This window comes from Scylla paramamosain, chromosome 14 (assembly GCF_035594125.1).
Source record: "Scylla paramamosain isolate STU-SP2022 chromosome 14, ASM3559412v1, whole genome shotgun sequence".
In the NCBI taxonomy this organism is placed as follows: domain Eukaryota; kingdom Metazoa; phylum Arthropoda; class Malacostraca; order Decapoda; family Portunidae; genus Scylla; species Scylla paramamosain.
Genome location: NC_087164.1, coordinates 21,522,423 through 21,538,992, shown reverse-complemented (window position 1 = coordinate 21,538,992; position 16,570 = coordinate 21,522,423). Strand labels below are relative to the sequence as shown.

The window sequence follows — 16,570 nt, the reverse complement described above, 5'->3', positions numbered from 1 at the left end:
TGCCTCGACGCCCTCTCCGCCACCACTCCAGGAGCCCCCTCGCCGCCGCCTCTACACCATCCCTTGGTATGAATACAGGACAAACTTGTCCTGGATGCGTGCATCATCCTGCCGTGTGTGGGAGAGGAGGCTCCTTTTGTTCCCAGGCCATTGAGGCAGAGGGAGGGGCTTGGAGTGGGGGAGGGCATACCGGGCTTCAGCTGATTTCTGTCTGGCGTGTTGCTCGGGTTTAGTTAGTGGCGGCGCCAGCACTGCTGACAACATCTGTTGCCACTAGTCAGAAACAAAGGCGGCATAGGCAATATGGACTACGTCAGTGGCGGCTGGGACTGTGTTGTCATCGCAGTAGCATACGTGTAAAGGACATGTAAAAGAACCCTTCGGTGGGACGTGTGAGTCATAGCCTTCGTAGCATCCCCCCCCCACCTTTCTGCTCCTCCTCATCGCCCCCCTCCGGCCATAGCAGTATAGTCCACGGGGGCGTCGCCCCTCAGTCAGGCGTGCGGAGCCAGTACGCACGGAGCCGCGGCTTCTCGGTCCGTCCTGTTTGTGTGTCTCGGTGGCCACGGCGACGTGCGTGGAGGACCTGTGTGTACACACGTCTGTTCTGGGTGTGACCCAAGTGTCATGTGAATTTCCGGCCTGCGGGATGTTGTGTTTCTAGGGCCACACGGTGGTTTGCTGTAGTGCAGCTTGATGCAAGCAGGCCCATGGCCCTCACGGGGGAACAACACAGGCGGTGAGCAGCATTGCAGTGACGGGTGTCGCTGTCACCACTACCTGAGGAGGGATAATGCTAAGTGAGAGTAGTGGTGGTGCAGCAAGGGGCGGAGTGTTGGAGTGGCGGGTCTGGACTTATCAACCGTCATTGATTGTGTGTGTGTGAGAGAGAGAGCTTGGTTGGACTTGATCAATACCTGGCCATCACTGAACCTCTTCCTGGGCCTTCTGACAAGGGCATCAGATCCCTTGGTGTGAACACATTGCCTATATAATACAGGCAAAACAGGAAAAAAATCCCACACGCCTCACGGAAGACCTCTACGCCCATGGTTTGGGTCACATTGCTCCACTATGTCCAAAGCCATTAACTCCTACAGAATGTAAGTACTGGTGTGACCTTGACCTTTGTACTAATGAATGTATTGGGTCACTCACTGATAGGAACACGAGGCTGTCAGCACACGTCATAACAATGGCCACGTGACGCTTGACTAAGAGTGGCAATACACCACCAGCAAGTATCAGCCGCTGCTCACGGTTGTGGGAGTGTCTGCGGTAGTGAGAGGGGACGGTGAAGCCTTTCAAGTGTACCTTACGTTGCTCAATATAATTTTTTTTTTTCATGATGTATTACACTCTTATTATGCTGTGCGTTGTAGGGTAACTCATGTAATAGTCGCCATTCACACTTTACATATGGATCTATGTCAAAACTTTTGATGATTTAACAAAACAACACGTGAAATTAACCCGCAGGTGCTATAGTCTTAAAAGGGATTATGATGTTCTGATTCACTGGCATATTGGGGTCATTACTAACTTGTGTCATTGTTTGAGGTTACTGGGTATTGGTATTCTAGAAATCTGTAATTGCAGAATAGTTAGGAAGTCTTAAAGAACCTAATAAGATTAATCATAGTGGGCCTGTTCATTGGAAACATCAAGGCCGCTGCTGCGTAGAAACCCTATAGAGAAGGGAAGGGCTGCCCCGTGCTTCCTGAGTTAGGCAGTTTTAACGCGCGAGCAGCGGTGATTTGGGAAGGGCTTAAGATTCTGGTTTCATTGAGCTGTTCATGATCTCAGGTTAAGACCAGCAGTACAATGTGAAACTCGTAGAATCTCGCAAGAAAACTGGAATGCAAATAATACTCGTTATCCAAACATTTCTCGCTTTCAAACCACTTGTTGCGTAAGATTAACATAAAGAAGACATTTTGAACTTCCTTCTGACGATTTGATGGCATCCCTCTCAGGCCCATGATTTTAAACAACCATTTCCCTGAAGAACCTTGTCGTGTAGAAACTCACAAGGCTGATTCTTCCTTGCTGATTTTGAAGTGGAATGGATTACTTGATTATCTGACCCTTAAAGTCTTGGTGTCGCTTGCATGGTGCTTTGTTTCTGAAGCAGGACCCATATTTTGAAGCGCTTTCTTGTCTCTTTAGAACGATTTCCAGAAGCCACAAAGAGGACTAATGGCATTCTCATTCACATTTCCTCACTAGTGATGCAGAATCTTTGTCACACTATCAGTAGAATCGAAAACAAAGTTCATGTACTGATAGCTTCCACTGTGTATATCCTGTTAAAAGCACAAGTTAAAAAAAAAAGTTAGAACGTTCAAGAAGACAGTCACATGATCTCGAGCACATTGGCCAGCCATGAATGTGACCGTCTTTGCACATATTTTATTTATTGGTCTCAGCTGCGGATTGGCTGCAGGAGTAAACAGACAGGAGTGCGTGGGAGAAGAAAGGAATGCGCACGGTACAGTCTTGGGGAACAGTGTAAAAACCTGTCACACTCTTTTCGTCTGTGTTCTGTCCTTTCCCTTAATATTAACCTGTCTGAATATCCGCTGGTCTTCATAGTTGTCAGTAGATGAGAGGACCAGTGAGGAAGAAGCTTAAACAGTGGAGTCTTAATATTAACCCGTCTGATTCTCCGCTAGTCTATAATTGTGTAGCTTTATAAGGAGACTTGTCAGTAGATGAGAGGACTGGTGAGGGAGAAGCTACAACACTGGAGTGAGTGCTGCTGATAAATCGACTTCTGGCCTCGACTGTACTGTGCCATTGATTGATGCGAGTGCAGTCTCAGCTGACCCCAACGACCCGACCTGCCCGCCTGTCACGTGTAGCTGTACTTGTGTTGTGTACTATAAGCGTGTTGTCTAATGTATTGATTTTACAACGCGTATTCAGTTGCATGTTTATAAATTGAAATGAATGTGTGGATAGATGAATTGCTTTATACAAGGAGCTCCGTAAAAGTTAAAGAATAAAATGAGGGTGTGATGGTGGAAGTGGTTGCCAGATATTGTTTTTCTGTCTGAAACTGAGCCATAGACGCCAGGTATTTGTGATTCATCCCTTTCATTCTTTAATATCAGGTTCAGTAAAACGTCTGCGGGGAAGTTTGAAGTATATATAGGAGGGAAAAACTAACAACAAAAAAGAGTGCTGGGGTAGTTCAGACATTTTATTGCTTTTGGCATCATTTTTAAACCTTTTTGACTACCATGTTTTAAAGTTTGCTAAAAATTTGTGCAGATTTAGAATGCATTTTAGAAGGATATCACAGACACCATTAAGAGTGATGAAGTAGATACGTTTTAAGACCTGAAGACTTACTTTTTTTTTTTTTTTTTTTTTTTTTTTTTTTTTTTTTTTTTTTTTGCCCTTTTTTTTTTGCCCACGGAAGTCCAGTATCGTTATTCATACAAGCTAAGAAACAAGTGTTGCATTTTTTGTAGTTTGATAGAATTGTTCGGTGCAGATTTTGAGTTTAATTTTAAAAGACATTACTGATGAATTCCTACAAAGAAAAAAAAAATGCATATAACTTTAAACATTGTAATTTTTATCTTATGCTAAAAAAAAAAAAAAATCGTGTAGAGTTACTTAAGCAAAATTTCAAACTACCATTACCAAAGGCTCGATAAGTACTCATGATGTTTATTCAGTAGAGTAACGTCATAGCAGTGGCAGGCGTTGCGAGGATGGCTTATACTGTCACACTAATGGTCTGGGCGCCATAATGATAAAAGTCTGTGAGGAGAAAGGCATCTAAGCAGACGTCTTGCATGTTATGAATAGTATTGGGTGCGTAGCTGCTTCTCTCATTGTTATTCTTCCTGGTATAGAGTCATGAATTTCTTACGTGTGTGTGTGTGTGTGTGTGTGTGTGTGTGTGTGGGGCTCAGTATGGCTGGCTGGCAGGGTTGCTGTCTGTATGTCTCGTTGGTGTGTCTGGCTGTCTGGTTAGATGTCTGTCTGCCAGATCGTCTGTCTGTCTGGCTGTCTGTTTGGCTGCCTGCCTGCCTATCTGTCTGACCTGTGTGTGTGTGTGTGTGTGTGTGTGTGTGTTAGTCTCGATTTCAGATATGATTTTTGCAGTGACATTTTTTTTTCTCATTCACAAACTGAACGAAAATCTTTTATACCGAAATAGTTGAAACTGACAGCCAACACTTAACCGCCCACTCACTCACTCAGCCAGCCACTCACTCACTCATTCACTCCTATTCGCACACACGTAGCGAGCAAACAAAGCCGGTGAAACACTCATTTCCCGAACCTAAATCCTAAAAATGCATGCAGTAACACCACCGACTTCAGTTTATGGCAGTAAAATCCCCATAACGCTGCCAGCAGATAGAAATATGTGGAGTTTTAGGCTTTTTAGTATCGAACGTAATATTTGAATCCAGTTGGCAGTCTGTGAGGGGAAGGATTCTGTGGTTCCCTTTCCCAGACGCCCCACCGCTTTTGCTGGTTAGTATTCCATGCTAAAAATTTGTTATTAACGATTGCACTGCAGTTTATGGTACAGACTGGTCGTTAGCGTCACCCGTTATTGCCTTGTGTGGGCGTCACGTGATTCAGGATGAGGCAGGCGTGTTGGGAACCTTCCAATAACTAGAACAGGTCTGTATTTTAAAACGCTGTGGCCTCTCGTATACTAATTTTAAAGGCCATTGAGATGATTATTTCTTTTCTTTATGAGCGTGTTCCCCCATTGGTGATGCAGGATCTTTGTTAAACCCTGCTGGAATCATGGAGAACTGTTATAGCTTTCACTGGAGCCTGTTCAGAGTAGGTGATACAAAGTGCCGGAGCGATTGAGAATGAAGCCTCGGTAGTGTAGGAGTGTCTGAGGGTTACGTATGTGACAGCTCTGCCTCGTTTGTAGGCATTGGACCGAATAGGGTTGGGGAAGATTGAAACTACGACTATGTAGATATGTACAGTGGATTCCTTGATTTATTTGGCTGATAGCGTTGTAGAAACCTACACGAAGCATAAAATATTCTGGCGTGTTTTCTCAGCTTTAGTATGCTCAAGTGGAAGTTACTGAGGTTTTACAAGGGTGTGTCATAGTTTCAGTGATAGCTTTACAAGGATTATGCATCATCAGTGGGAAAAATAGTCCCTGTGAGAACCTGAAGTGGTTCAGAATACTTACCTTGTGTTTATCGCCGTTTCACCATTCTGGGAAATTAGGTTTAGCTGCACCTTCAGGATTGGACAGCGCTGAAAGATGACCTGATTATAACTGCATGGATCTTCGAGTACAGGATAAAAATACCACGTACTTCTCCATCTTTATCTTCAGGGTTTGTCGTGATGCTGAGCAATGGTGCTTCTCATGAGGACTTGTTTGTAATGATTGGCGTTTCTGGAGCTAGAATGTGCACGCATCTGCAACTGTATCGATCTGAGAGCATAGAATGATAAATACCACTTGTGTTTTTGTCACAAACTACGTACAAGGCTTGTTGGGACGAGTGTTAACGATATTTATGAGTGGGTTATAATGATGGTGTTTCTGATGATAAATAAATAGATAAAACAAAAAGGCCATATGCATTAACTAATCTAAGAGTACAAGCCAAAATCCACCACGTATTTGTTTAACATTACTGACAATGTTTTTTTTAAGTAATTAAGTTGATTAATGGTGTGCCTAAGGAAGTTAGAGTTAGAGATGCAGTACATGAATGGAATTACTATGTTCCTTGGTAATGAAATTGATTAGTGGTGTGTCAAGTCCAAGGAAATTAAGAGTCGTGAAGGAGGTACAGTACACGGCAGCCACTAAATCATGAAGGGCACAATCTTGAGGTACTGCCGTTATGGTCCTGAGGTGATGGTGGTGGTGGTGGTGGTTCGTCTCGGTGGCTGCTTGGCCCTAGTATTGCATTGATCCGTGAACTGAACTGGTCGGAAGAATTGGACAACTATAGGCTCGCAAAACAACAACAATAGCAACATTTCTTCCTTCCTTTAAGCGGCACTAACAATAAAACAACTGCATTATCTCCCTCTTATAAACAACATTCTCCCCTTTTAACAACTACTACTACTACTACTACTACTACTACTACTACATTCATCCCGTCCTTGACAACACCTTTCCCCTTCCTCCCTTACATGTATTCTTAGTGGCATATAAAGCCTGTGACGTCACCGCGCTGGTCGATTGGGTGTGTTGATAAAATTACCCGACGATTTACTGTGGCACGCCTCTGGTCATCTCTTTCTGTTCGCGTTTTTACTCCTTGATTTTCGAGTATAAACGTTGCTATTTTTTTCTGTGGATGGACCAGATGCTGCTATTTCATGGTAGGTGACTTCAAGACGTATGATAATGATAGTGGACGCAGATATAAGATGATTATACGTATATTTACCGTGACTGTGTATAATTACCGTATGCATTATCACTAGGGGTCAATATTGGCCTTGTTTTTTTTAGACACCACTGTTTCATGGTACGTGACTCTAAGGACGTATGATAATTATAGTGGATGCAGATATAATTACTGCATGTTTTATCTGTAAGGATCAATATTGGCCTTTTTTTTTTTTGAGGGTATAACACCGTAACATTAAAACATCAGGGAAGTTGCAAAAAGACAGTAGGCCTACATGTGACGTCTCTTGTGTAAAAACATACGTACATTATAAATACTCATCATTCCTTTCCTTAAATTTGCGTTGCCTTTTAAAGCGCCCAATTGACTTAGCAACTTATAACGTGACTACTAATTATATTTCAGTTATATATCACTTTTTGTCATGTAGTGAGGTTATGATACGTTATATATCACTTGTCATGTTGTGAGGTTATGATGCGTGCTATGTTTTTCCATCCACCGTAATTAGTAGGTTAACTAAATTCAGCTTTTTTGCTAATTAACGGAGGGGGAAGGCCGCAAATGAGCTATTTTTTCCTTTTATCCTTTTGCATTCACTGCAGTCGATATAAAAGTCCATGAGATTCGCTTTATTTTATACAGCTTGTGGCAAAAGTAGTGGTTTTTTTTGGAAGAGTCCCAGAGCTTAAAGTGGGTCAGTGTTATTGGCAGGAAATTCTCTCTCTCTCTCTCTCTCTCTCTCTCTCTCTCTCTCTCTCTCTCTCTCTCTCTCTCTCTCTCTCTCTCTCTCTCTCTCTCTCTCTCTCTCTCTCTCTCTCTCTCTCTCTCTCTCTTCCTTGACGCCGCAGGGTCTCTGGTGACGTCATTGTTCCAATACCATCCAGCTGAGGTCTCCTTGCCTCTCCCTAATGGACACGTGGAGTGGCCTCCTGGCTCGCGAGAACGTCTGCTCACTATCTAGTTTGAGCCATATTTTCCAGTTGTCGACGTGCATGGCATAGTTAAAAAATTCTGTCTTCCACGGCCAAGGGAGGCACGAAGAGAGCAGGTGTGGTGCAGCAAAACTAAATACAATAATGAAAGAGCCTTGCTGGGAGAAATTCTTGTGATGTTAATTAATGAAGTTTTTTGCAAGACTTCTTTTTGGAGGATGAAAGCGTTCCTCGCGTTACGTCATCTGGCTGCTTTATGTTCCCGCCAGGCTGGTCTGGAGGGACTGGTATGCGTGGAACCTTCTATAGAACACGTCCCCTTGCCCTCTTCCGAGCCAGCAGTCTTGGTCCTTCTCATGTTGCTCAGTTAACCTCATCCCGTACCGTCCCTGTGGAGCGGCGGTGGCTTTGTTTAGGTGTGAGGAGGTCGGAGGACGTAAGGAAGGAGGGCAAGCAAGGAAGGGCTAATGGGGGTGGGTGTGACGCAGTGTGGCGCCGTGTGGTCTAGCCTGAAGCCTTGCCAGACAGACCTCTGGGCGGCACCGCCTTGTTCCCCGCCCCCCTCCCCGCCCCCCCTGCCGTCTCAGCCTTATCATCTCGCTTCTCCTCTCCTACAGACGCTACAGACGACCCAAGGAGCCCCAAAGAGGGGATTGTTCTTTCTGTAATTTATCTTATTTTTCACAACATCGCAAATGATGATGCCTTAACGTGAATTGCATTTTTTTTTTTTTTTTTTTCTCTCCAATTAGGACGTTTTAGTTGTACGGCGGTGTGAAGTGACCTGGTACAGTCGTCATTGGTGCCCTGTTGTGAATACGAGAATATTGGCGGAATATATTTAGTGCGTATTTGTGAGCGTGGGATTCCTGGTGGTGCGTGTGATCCATGGTGGGTGTGTCGGTGGGGGTGGGCCTGCGGGTCTTGAGACACCAAGGTGGCGGGACGGGCGTGCGTGGTGCTGTCACATGAGTAGTCGCCATAATTGGGTCTGGAAAATATACCTGAACTTGTTTTCTTACAGAATAATAGCTGGTCTATTTTTTTGTTTGAAATTATTGTAACAACCTGTTATTAACAAATATCTTAAACACCCTGGACAAGGAAACATGGAAACCAAGGGAATGTGACTAATGCTTTTGACAGCCACTTACTGGAGGACACTCGTCCCTAAAGTTAAAGTTTTCAGAAAATGTGCAGTTTTGATAATCTGGATAAAGACAAACTGACGTGCACGACGTGGAGACACTACTGTAGCGTGTCTGACTTCAGAGTCTTCTTGCGTTATTCTGTTATTGTGTGTGGATGTTCAACAAGTTTATATAATAATAATAATAATTATTATTATTATTATTATTATGTTGTTGTTGTTGTGAAGTGCGAGAAAAATCGGCAAACATCTTTTCATTTCGATGACCAAAAAGTCTACTGAATTTCACAACATACTCTTTCGCCTTTCCCCGTAAAAAGGTCATACGTTTAAGAAACATGACTCAGTGTTGGCCTCAAAATTCGCCCGGAAATTACATACTTTGGCCAAGATGTTGCGGCGAGGCAGCGTGTGGCGGGCACGCATGACATCACGCTTGTTGATGGTCTCGCTGCCTTGAACCCAGCTGTCCTTCCTGCCTCCTGGATGACGTCATGGAATCGTGATGTCAGGCGAAAACCATCCATTGTGTTCGCTCTCATAGACAGGAACAAGATTGTCTTGCAGTGAGCGGCACGACTGGCAAGACCATTCAGGTTTAATTCACTCTTATATGTTGCCCTTCGAAATGCTTTTGCGCAGTATTTAATAAATCCCGAAATTCACGTGTAGTCAGTTTGGTGTGTGTGTGTGTGTCCAGAATCCATACTAAAATAGGACTTGCGTGATGTGCCGCCCTTTGCATTTTCAGATCCTGAACCCATATTTTGTAAAGCTTTGTTCCCTCATTATAACAATTTTCAAAGGCCTCAGAGATAACGAGTCGAATTCTAATGGCCTTTTTTTTCAATGATATGCAAAATCCTTATTAAACCATATATAGAACCAATATAACACCCATGAAAACCCAAATAATTTCCACTCCCCTAATCCGTTTAAAGTTGTCGAGGGAAAACCACAGAAACGTTTTGAGAGTACAGTCCTGGCATGTGACTAGGAATGTAAACTGCGTGCCTCGGTTTCTCAGAAGTGTTCCTAACAGAGAGGTATTTGTGCTGGCGCTTTAGTCTATTCTATCACAGACGGAGAATGACGAAAACGGCAGTAATTGGGACAGATTACTACATAGGTGATGAAAAATTATGCAGCGCCGTTACGAGTGATGTGACTTTTCTTTTGTACGGTTTTTCTCGCCCTAATTAATGAATGTGTACTTACTACCTGGCTGCGGTGTTTGTCGACCTCAGGTAAAGTCGTAAGCCACGTTAAGAGAGAGAGAGAGAGAGAGAGAGAGAGAGAGACTGGATTATTTCTTTTACGGTTAATTCATTCCGTGACATAAATAAAAAACGAATTAATTTTTGTTTTCATCTCTGACTCACTCACTCATCCATTCAACCACCCACCCACCTCACCTCACCTCACCCCACCCACCTCACCCCACTTCACTCCAGCCAGCTCATGGATCCACTCACACATTCTACCCATCCCTTACATCTGCACTCACAATCCACAGACCCATCCACTTCTTGTATCCATTCACTGTCCACACACCTCTTGTATCCACTCAAACGTTCTGCCAATCTCGCATCCACTCACAGTCCACCCATCCATCTCGTGTCCACTCATACAATTCTTCAAGCATCTAACATCAAATCAGGCTCAATAATTAAGTGTATATTGCCTTTTGTACTTGTGTGACATTATTTTCTATTTATTTATTTTTTTTATTTTCTTTAACATACCCATGTCGAAGTTCAAGTGCTAATTTTCTATTTTGATCACCTGTGTCTGTCTGATTGTCTGTTAATCAGTCTGCCTGCTAAATGTTCAAAAAAAATCCTTGAATGTTAAGGCAGTGGTGGAGAAAGGTGCATCAAAGGGCAAGGAGCACTTGGATCAGGTGTTGTGACAGACCAGAATGTATTTACTGATCTAGGATTTTCTTTAAACTTCAGCAATAGTCATGTCATTTAATTCTAGGGGTACTGTTATCCACCTTTCATAATTCTTGTTTTGTTGAGTATTTTGCAACTAGTTTTCCAAGTGCAGTACAGAGAGGTGTGTTATGAGTGGTTTCTGTGTGGGTACCTCAGTATTCAAAAAGAGATTTATCTGAGGGAAGCATTTCATGTCTGCAAAAATATTGGCATTCACCTGTTTGGTGCTTGAATTTAAGGTTGGAAATGGTTTGGAAAGGAAATCTCTGTGCCTCAGACATAGAGTGGCTGATCAAGATAACTGTCATATCAAGGACCACACAAGTTTCAGTTGATTAGGAATTTACTTTATCATATGAATGCCCAGCAGGTTGAATAAGAATTTGATTGTTGTATAATTTACACTTACCAGCAAACAAGGATTTATAAAATTACATGAAATACCAGTTATAAAGAAATACTGTATAATTTATTTGATTTGGTCCTTCAAGCATGTGCAGTTTCACACACACACACACACACACACACACACACACACACACACACACACACACACACACACACACACACACACACACACACACAGGATATTTTTTTTATAAGCATGAGGAGGAGGCAGATAAGTGTCACACACACACACACACACACACACACACACACACACACACACACACACACACACACACACACACACACACACACACACACACACACACACACACACACACACACAGGATATTTTTTTTTATAAGCATGAGGAGGAGGCAGATAAGTGCCACACACACACACACACACACACACACACACACACACACACACACACACACACACACACACACACACACACACACACACACACACACACACACACACACACACACACACACACACACAGGATATATTTTTTTTTGTATGAGCATGAAGAGGAGGCAGGTAAGTGTCAAACACACACACACACACACACACACACACACACACACACACACACACACACACACACACACACACACACACACACACACACACAAACACACACACACAAGATACATTTTTTTTATGAGCATTAGGAGGAGGCAGATAAGTGCCACACACTCACACACATAAACACACACACACACACACACACACACACACACACAAGGGGACACAATAAGAAGTTGAAGAAAGTTAACTGTAGAAGAGACATTAAGAAGTATAGTTTTCCTCACAAATGTGAACAAATGGAATGAACTCAGTGGAGATGTTATAAATGTCGAAACTGTTAGTGCGTTTTAAGAACAAACTAGATAGAGACAGGATACTATGAGATTACTCCTCTCACTTAAACCACAACTAGGTAAATACAACTAGTTAATACACACACAGGATATATTTTTTTATGAACATGAGGAGGAGGCAGATAAGTGCCTAGGAATATATATGATAAACAGGTGCCATAATTCTTTGTGGTTCTTGAAATGTCATTCAGAGTGTTGTGTTTAAAAACAGCATAGAGCAGATTCTTGAATTTTTTTTCATGTGTACCAAATTCATACAAAAGTCAGTCTAGGGATATATGATTTAGATTTACTAACATATTGTAAATACCCATATCTCATAGATGTAATAAGTAATGCAAAGAATTACATAAATGTATGTCACCAGATTCTTTACTATTTGACCTTTTTAATGATGACTGATTTTATTTCCACAGCAAGAAGATTGAAAACATCGGCAGGATGACTGCACTCACCCAGGAGGAAGTGGCCACCCACACCCGGACAGTGGTGCAGGGTCTGGAGGCGCTTCGCAATGAACACAATTCCATCCTCTCTGGGATCAGCTCGACCCTTTCTTCAGCTCACCACCCTCCAGACTCTAATGTCATTGCTGAAAAGGCTGGCATCTTACAGAGATCCTTAGATCAGATAGAATTGGGACTGTCTGAAGCACAGGTGAGAAACATTCAGTGGCATGACAGAGCTAAAAGAAATGCCTTAAGAAAGATTGAATGGTGTCTAAAAACACTTTATATTTGAAGTAAGGTGTGCAGAAGCAGAATGGAATCAGATGTTTCATGAAGGCATAGATATACTTCCATGATGACAGCATGCCATCTTACCTTGCAGATGTAAGCCATATGCCATGAATGCCCAGCAGGTTGAATAAAAATTTGATTGTTGTATAATTTACACTTACCAGCAAACAAGGATTTATAAAATTACATGAAATACCAGTTTTGAGTTCATAATTACTCATTTTACTAATTAACTTTACAGATTATGCTGGCACTGGCATCACATCTGCAGACAGTAGAAGCAGAGAAACAGAAGCTGCGAGCTCAGGTGCGAAGATTGTGTCAGGAGAATGCCTGGCTGCGAGATGAATTGGCCTCCACTCAACAGAAGCTGCAGGCATCTGAGCAACATGTGGCCCAATTGGAAGAGGACAAGAAACATTTGGAGTTTATGTCAACCATCAAGAAATATGATGCTGATGTGCAGGTCTGTGTTCTCCTTTGTTTTACACTATTTCTTTCTCCTCTTGCTATTATTGGTACTTCTGCTGCTAGTACTACTGCTACCATTATTATTACTGCTACTGCTACTGCTGTTATTCCTACTGCTGCAGCTACTACTGCTGCTTCTGTTTTTTCTAATACTGCTTCTACTCTTCTATTCTATTACTACTACTACTACTACTACTACTACTACTACTACTGCTGCTGCTGCTGCTGCTGCTGCTGCTGCTGCTGCTGCTGCTGCTGCTGCTGCTGCTGCTGTCACATATACTACTACTACTACTACTACTACTACTACTACTACTACTACTACTACTACTACTACTACTACTACTACTACTACTACTACTACTACTACACTGCTTTGACTACCACTTTCTCTCTCTCTCTCTCTCTCTCTCTCTCTCTCTCTCTCTCTCTCTCTCTCTCTCTCTCTCTCTCTCTCTCTCTCTCTCTCTCTCTCTCTCTCTCTCTCTCTCTCTCTCTCTCTCTCTCTCTCTCTCTCTCTCTCTCTCTCCTTAGGTTCTTCAGTGACCATAACACACATTTGCCATAATGAATGCTGCATTGGAACAAATCATGTTCATTGTCACGTACGTGAAGTCATTGTCTCACTGTTAGTAGATGTATTACTATGGTGTCTATTATATAAAATTGCCATGTGTATTGTGTAGCTTAACCTACTACACTAAGCTGAGATTATTAAATTAATTATCCATCATTCATAGGTTACTTCATAAGGTGGTTCCATGTTCAAAAGGGTAAAATGTGAGATGATGCTTGTTGGTATGCCTAAGATGGTTCCATGTAGAAAGGCTAAAGTGTGAGAGGATGCTTGTTGGCATGCCTGAGTGTGAGTGTATCATTGTGGTGCCCTATCCCAGCTATCTTCCTTTGCAGTGGATGTCAGCCTGTTGTAAGATGGGTTGATAGATTATCGTTATTGGTCCCCTTCCTCCCTAGACAATTAAAGGCTGAGATATGAGAGAATGCTTGAGGGAATGTTTGTGAATGTGTGTTGGGGGAATTATGTAGTCTTATACATAGATCTAAATTGAAGATTTGTATTATGTATGATTATTCTGGGAACATTAGATGAATTCAAGTATGACTATCATTTAACAGCTATGCATTTCATATGTACTTTGCATTATTCCATTTTTCTACTCTCTATCAGCAGGACTCAGAATCATCAATGGAGGAGAAGAAAGATAAGAGTGATGACCCAGTGGTGGATCTATTCCCAGATGACGATGCTGATGATCGTGCAGGTAAGACTTCCTTGCCACACACATTTGAAGCTTCTTTGCAGCCCATCCTTCTTATGCTTACACACATATAGTCTTGAACACTTTTCTTGGTCTTCACATCTTGCCTATTGAAGCCTTACTAGCTTCAGGTTACTAAACTTTCTCAGTCAAAACACTTCCTTAATTTGTCATTGCGTGTGAAATTAAAATCTAGTATAGATAACAAGTAAATGTAATTGCAAGAATGGATAGTAGATTGAATTATAACTACAATATTTTACATCTTTTAAAGCACCACGTCACTTTGTTGTCCGTTTTTTTGTGCTTTAGATGTTTTCTTGATGCTGTGTGCTTTGCACCTCAGTGACTGTGATGTAAGTGCTAAAGCACAGTATTCTGTAGTGTCACCCTTAGACAGTTACTTGGCTCCAGATGTTTCCTTTGTGGCATCTATTGTACTTTACAAGAATGTTATAGATGATGTGAGCTGGTTAAATGCTCAGTGCCATTTATTTCATTCAGGAAATTAAGAGCACTGCAATGAAATATCTGATCAAGTTTACCTTCATTGAGCATATTGGATTGAAGTAAAGAGCAAATTTTAAAGCTGTGAAAAATACCTATTGTGCCATCCTTATGACCATTAGTAATGCCACTTTTATACTGGTTGGAGCAGGGAATCCAGGTAAAATAAAAACAAAAAATAAAGATAAGCAAAATGATTACCCAGCCAAATAAGACATACACATAATAGTGTATAGTTCAGCTTCTTTAACTTTGTTCCATGCAGCTACATACATCTAAGTATGGTTAAACTAGCCATGAGTAAAGATAGGACCAAATTTAAAAGATTTTTGATATTACTGTAGAAAGTAAAATTCTAATCCTTGATTAGAAAGTAGTAAAATTCTAATCCCTGATTATTGTTTTTTGTAAACCAGAAGCTCCTGTAGCTGTTTCATCTGGAAGTTAAATTTCTGATTACACATATTGTTGATATCCTACAATTCAAGCACAGTATATACTCGTATACCTTTGGAATATCTCTTCATTAATGCAACAGAGTGTGTAAAGGTTGATAGTTCCAACCATATTGGACCCAAAATTTTGCTGTGTATTGGGTGATCATTTTGGTAGAATCTAGTATTAGCACACACCATTAGCATGAAGTACTGACTGGATGTTAACACAAACACTTTATGACCTTTGTAATTAGATGGTAACAGACTGTATGAAAGTAGGTTTGGAGATTAATCATGAGAAATACAAATAAAAACATTTGATTTTTTTTGTAATTCAAACTTGCCTTTTCCTGTAAATGCAAGGTGACATCTTAGAGGGAAACAAAAATAAATTTAGTTCTACCATTGCAACATGATATACAGAGGAAATAAGGAGGTTCATTTTGCCTATGTCTTGTTATTGTTGCCTTTGTGAGACGTTAACTGAGGGAATATAGAGACATGTCATAGATTCCCAGGTACTAGGGTGATGATGGAGTAAAGCAGTCTTAGGGAGCACTCAGAGTTGTCTGTAACTTGTCAGCTGGTCTTGTTGTGACTATGTAATGTTGTGTTCTTAAGATGTTAGGTCATCTAGGGAGATCTGAGACTTATTATTGACAATAAAGAAATCTTAGCACCCCCTCCCCATTGTGGGTTTATACTATATGTCATTAGCAATAATGTAAAGTGGCAACTGCCTTAGGAAATGACTGGCTTTGGTTCTAGGACATTGAGATGTCTCAGCCCAACCAGCTGATTGAGCATTTGTTGGTGATATAACCACAGTGTAAATCTCTTGGCTGCTGTGGTTGTGTTCCAATATGTTTCAGAGCTTTATTCCTCAGAGGCAGTTAGCTGCTGTCCCTTAAAACTTTATTATGTCCATCCTTATAGGGATATCTGCATCTAGCTACTGACTGGTTAACTGAGCCAGTACTTACAGTAATCATTCCAAGATTTAGCATCAGGGCTATCTGAAGCAAACATCATTCACTGCTGGCATTTATTGAGTGAAATCTTGTCTGACCATTGGAGAGAGCTGCTCTTCCCATATTAGTATTCAGTATTGATGATGCCATACAGTGCAGTTTGGCTGAATATATCTGCTTACCATAAAATGTATCCAAAAGGGGCAAGAGTTAAGGGCCGGGAGTCTTTACTCATGAAATTTTTTCCCTCTGTTGAACAAAGAAAGAAGCAGAATGTTTTCTGCCATTGTTATTTTTTTCCTCTCTCTCTCTCTCTCTCTCTCTCTCTCTCTCTCTCTCTCTCTCTCTCTCTCTCTCTCTCTCTCTCTCTCTCTCTCTCTCTCTCTCTCTCTCTCTCTCTCTCTCTCTCTCTCTCTCTCTCTCTCTCTCTCTCTCTCTTTGTTTCTTGGATGCTAATTCACGTACAGGAAAAGGCATGT

General features: G+C 41.7%; 1 protein-coding gene across 31 annotated transcripts in view; it reads left to right on the top strand.

The window, feature by feature from the left end:
• The window catches only part of LOC135107013 (kinesin light chain-like), a 100,456-nt gene that overhangs the window by 31,725 nt on the left and 52,161 nt on the right, over positions 1-16,570 (top strand). For 7 of the 31 annotated variants that reach the window (XR_010271548.1, XM_064016555.1, XM_064016560.1 and 4 more), the window contains 3 exons: positions 12,102-12,342; positions 12,667-12,891; positions 14,089-14,179. Coding sequence is in view for 26 of the 31 variants with exons in the window: in XM_064016555.1 (XP_063872625.1) it covers positions 12,127-12,342; positions 12,667-12,891; positions 14,089-14,179 (532 nt within the window). In the remaining 5 variants the exon portion in view is untranslated. Of the gene's footprint in view, positions 1-237; positions 1,104-12,101; positions 12,343-12,666; positions 12,892-14,085; positions 14,180-16,570 lie in introns of those variants that run through there. The other 24 variants (XM_064016554.1, XM_064016559.1, XM_064016550.1 and 21 more) reach the window with 14 other exon arrangements.